This window comes from Homarus americanus, unplaced genomic scaffold, assembly GCF_018991925.1.
Source record: "Homarus americanus isolate GMGI-L3 unplaced genomic scaffold, GMGI_Hamer_2.0 scaffold41027, whole genome shotgun sequence".
Taxonomy (NCBI): domain Eukaryota; kingdom Metazoa; phylum Arthropoda; class Malacostraca; order Decapoda; family Nephropidae; genus Homarus; species Homarus americanus.
The window spans coordinates 4,027,538-4,030,493 of NW_024745073.1; the positions used below are offsets into that span (position 1 = coordinate 4,027,538).

The 2,956-nt window shown below is 45.0% G+C and overlaps 1 protein-coding gene across 1 annotated transcript; it reads right to left on the minus strand.

The window, feature by feature from the left end:
* Positions 1-1,416: 1,416 nt before the first annotated feature.
* Positions 1,417-2,115, minus strand: LOC121878496 (DNA-directed RNA polymerase II subunit RPB1-like). Its single transcript, XM_042384753.1, has one exon. It carries the CDS (start codon positions 2,113-2,115, stop codon positions 1,417-1,419), a length of 699 nt encoding a protein of 232 aa, XP_042240687.1.
* Between the last annotated feature and the right edge of the window lie 841 nt (positions 2,116-2,956).

The following is a 2,956-nucleotide window of genomic DNA, read 5'->3' on the forward strand; positions in this document are numbered from 1 at the left end:
ATATAAGCCTTTCCTATCATTTGAATTTTAAACCCTTACAAATTCTAATATAAAGGAGGAGATATACAACCTTACCGAGACAACAGGATTCACAATGTTCATTCTGAAATTCATCGACTCCCCCCCCCCTAAGTAAAGATATAAATATATTTTTTTTGACTGCACGAAATAAGCCTTTGTATACAAGTTGAGTTCACCACAGGAGCCTTTAAGACTCGCATCGGCTCACACAAGGAACCCCAACCAGGTGTTTCATAGGGGTTCGTAAGGTGAATATTTCTCCTATGACGTAAGATGAACCTTTAACCTGTTCTACCTGGGTGAAAAAAATATAATTGGGAGGAGAGGAGGAAAAAATGGCGGCAGAGTTTGATGGTGACTGTTTGTTTACTTAGTGGCTGTCAGGAGGTGGAATATAAAGAAAAATGACAGAGATTCAGGAAGACAGACAGACAGATAGACATATAGACAGAAAGAATTGACAGTCAGAAGGGGAGAGTGAAAGAGAGAGTATGGGAGACAATAGCCCCCTGCGTGCACACACACACACACACACACACACACATACTAAAAAATAAATACAACCAGAAGCAAACACATACACACATACATACAGACAGACAGACATACAGACATACAGACAGAGAAACAGACAGACAGACGCCGTGCTGTACCGTGGCGTGAACAAGCTCTCCACAGTAATAGACAGTTCGCTAGTTTATCCAGGTAGAACCAAAATGAAATCGTGATGTAACCAGAAATTTGACATCATGCAAATTATAACTTACGCTCATAAAATTGTAATTTCTCAGGTAAGGTATTTTTTTTTTTTTTTGACTCGCGAATTATTACTTAAAACTGAATGTATTGCTGGTGGAAAAATAGACGATTTATGATATGGTATTATTATCATTATTACTATTATTACAGCGACTATTATTATTATTATTACTGTTATTACTTTTTATTATAAAGAGTTTCTCCAGCCAAAAGACAGGAGATTACACAGGACGGTAGACAGCAAGACTTTCACGAGGAAGAAAGTAAGAGGTTAAAGTTGTTGTTTGACCTGAAAGCAAAACACACACACACACACACACACACACACACACACACACACACACACACACACACACACACACACACACACACACACACACACACACACACACACACCGGCCTTAATATAAATGGGTAGTGTCCCCGCCACTTCCCCAGCACCGCGACACTAACAATACCAGGTGGTGCTTCCCACCCACTGACGCACTAACTCAGTTCTGGGTAATGGCCAGGTGAGACGCAGGAGACGCAGGAGAGAGAGAGAGAGAGAGAGAGAGAGAGAGAGAGAGAGAGAGAGAGAGAGAGAGAGAGAGAGAGTATTGCTTGTCTGGAGGAAAGGAAGAAGAAGTTTGCATGTCAGGTAGTGCTTGTAGGAGGCAGTACAGTAGATACAACCATATCTGCATGGGAGGGAGGCAACGTCTGTCTGCTGTTGGGGAAGATAATATATCTCTGTATAAGTGGATGAGAGTCTTGTGAGAGTCTGCTGGTGTAGTGGGAGAGTCTGCTGGTGTAGTGTGAGAGTCTGCTGGTGTAGTGGGAGAGTCTGCTGGTGTAGTGGGAGAGTCTGCTGGTGCAGAGAGTCTGCTGGTGTAGTGGGAGAGTCTGCTGGTGTAGTGGGAGAGTCTGCTGGTGTAGTGGGAGAGAGTCTGCTGGGTGTAGTGGGAGAGTCTGCTGGTGTAGTGGGAGAGCCTGTTGGTGCAGTGTGAGAGTCTGCTGGTGTAGTGGGAGAGTCTGCTGGGTGTAGTGGGAGAGTCTGCTGGTGTAGTGGGAGAGTCTGCTGGTAGTGTGAGAGTCTGCTGGTGTAGTGGGAGAGCCTGCTGGTGTAGTGGGAGAGTCTGCTGGTGTAGTGGGAGAGTCTGCTGGTGTAGTGGGAGAGAGTCTGCTGGTGTAGTGTGAGAGTCTGCTGGTGTAGTGTGAGAGTCTGCTGGTGTAGTGGGAGAGCCCGGGTGTAGTGGGAGAGTCTGCTGGTGTAGTGTGAGAGTCTGCTGGTGTAGTGGGAGAGTCTGCTGGTGTAGTGGGAGAGTTTGCAGCGTGGCAGTGTTGCAGAACCATTGAGAATGTTGCGGAAGCAGTGAGAGATGCAGAAGAAAAGAGAATGCTGTAGGAGTGAGTGTGTTGCAGCAGGTGGTGAAAGTGTTGCAGCAGCTAGTGGAAGTGTTGCAGCAGGTAGTGAAAGTGTTGCAGAAGGTGGTGAAAGTGTTGCAGAAGGTAGTGGAAGTATTACAGAAGGTGGTGAAAGTGTTGCAGAAGGTAGTGAAAGTGGCAAGGTAGAAGGTAGTGTAAGTGTTGGCAGCAGGTGGTGAAAGTGTCATATATTGGTGCAGAATAAGTGTCGCGTTATATAGTGAAAGCAGCCACTGAATAGGTGAGTACAGAATAGTGGAAGCAAGTCATAAGTTATAGTAGTGAAAGCACAGCAGAATAGTAGTGTAAGTGTTGCAGAGTTGCAGAAAGCGTTTTCGCAGAAGCTGGGTGGTGAAAGGTTGCAAGTAGGGTTGCGGTGAAAGTGTTGTTATAGGTGAGTGCTGTCAAGAGAATAAGTAGTGGAAGATTCACAGAATTGCATGAAAGTGTCAGCAGAATAGTAGTGAAAGTTGCTGGTAAGAATAAGTAGCGGCGTTCAGCAGTTATAAGTGGCGAGTTGCCGCAGAAGGTGGTGAATAAGTGTCGCGGTTATAGTAGTGAGCTAGTTAATTGAATATGGAAAGTGTCAAGAACAGTAGTAGCTGCTCGCGGTTAAGGTGCAGTGAAAGTGTTACATTGCAGTGTAAGGTCATAAGTAGGCTGCGGCGAAAGTGTCATAAGAATATGGTGAAAGGTTTGCAGAATAGCAGAAAGGTTGTGTTATAGGCGAGCATTGTTATAGTGAAAGGTTGAATAGGTTGCGGTGAAA

Bases quoted from the DNA above. Each gene is read 5' to 3' on its own strand.
- LOC121878496 (XM_042384753.1), bottom strand. From the start codon at position 2,115: ATGGTTCTGCAACACTGCCACGCTGCAAACTCTCCCACTACACCAGCA.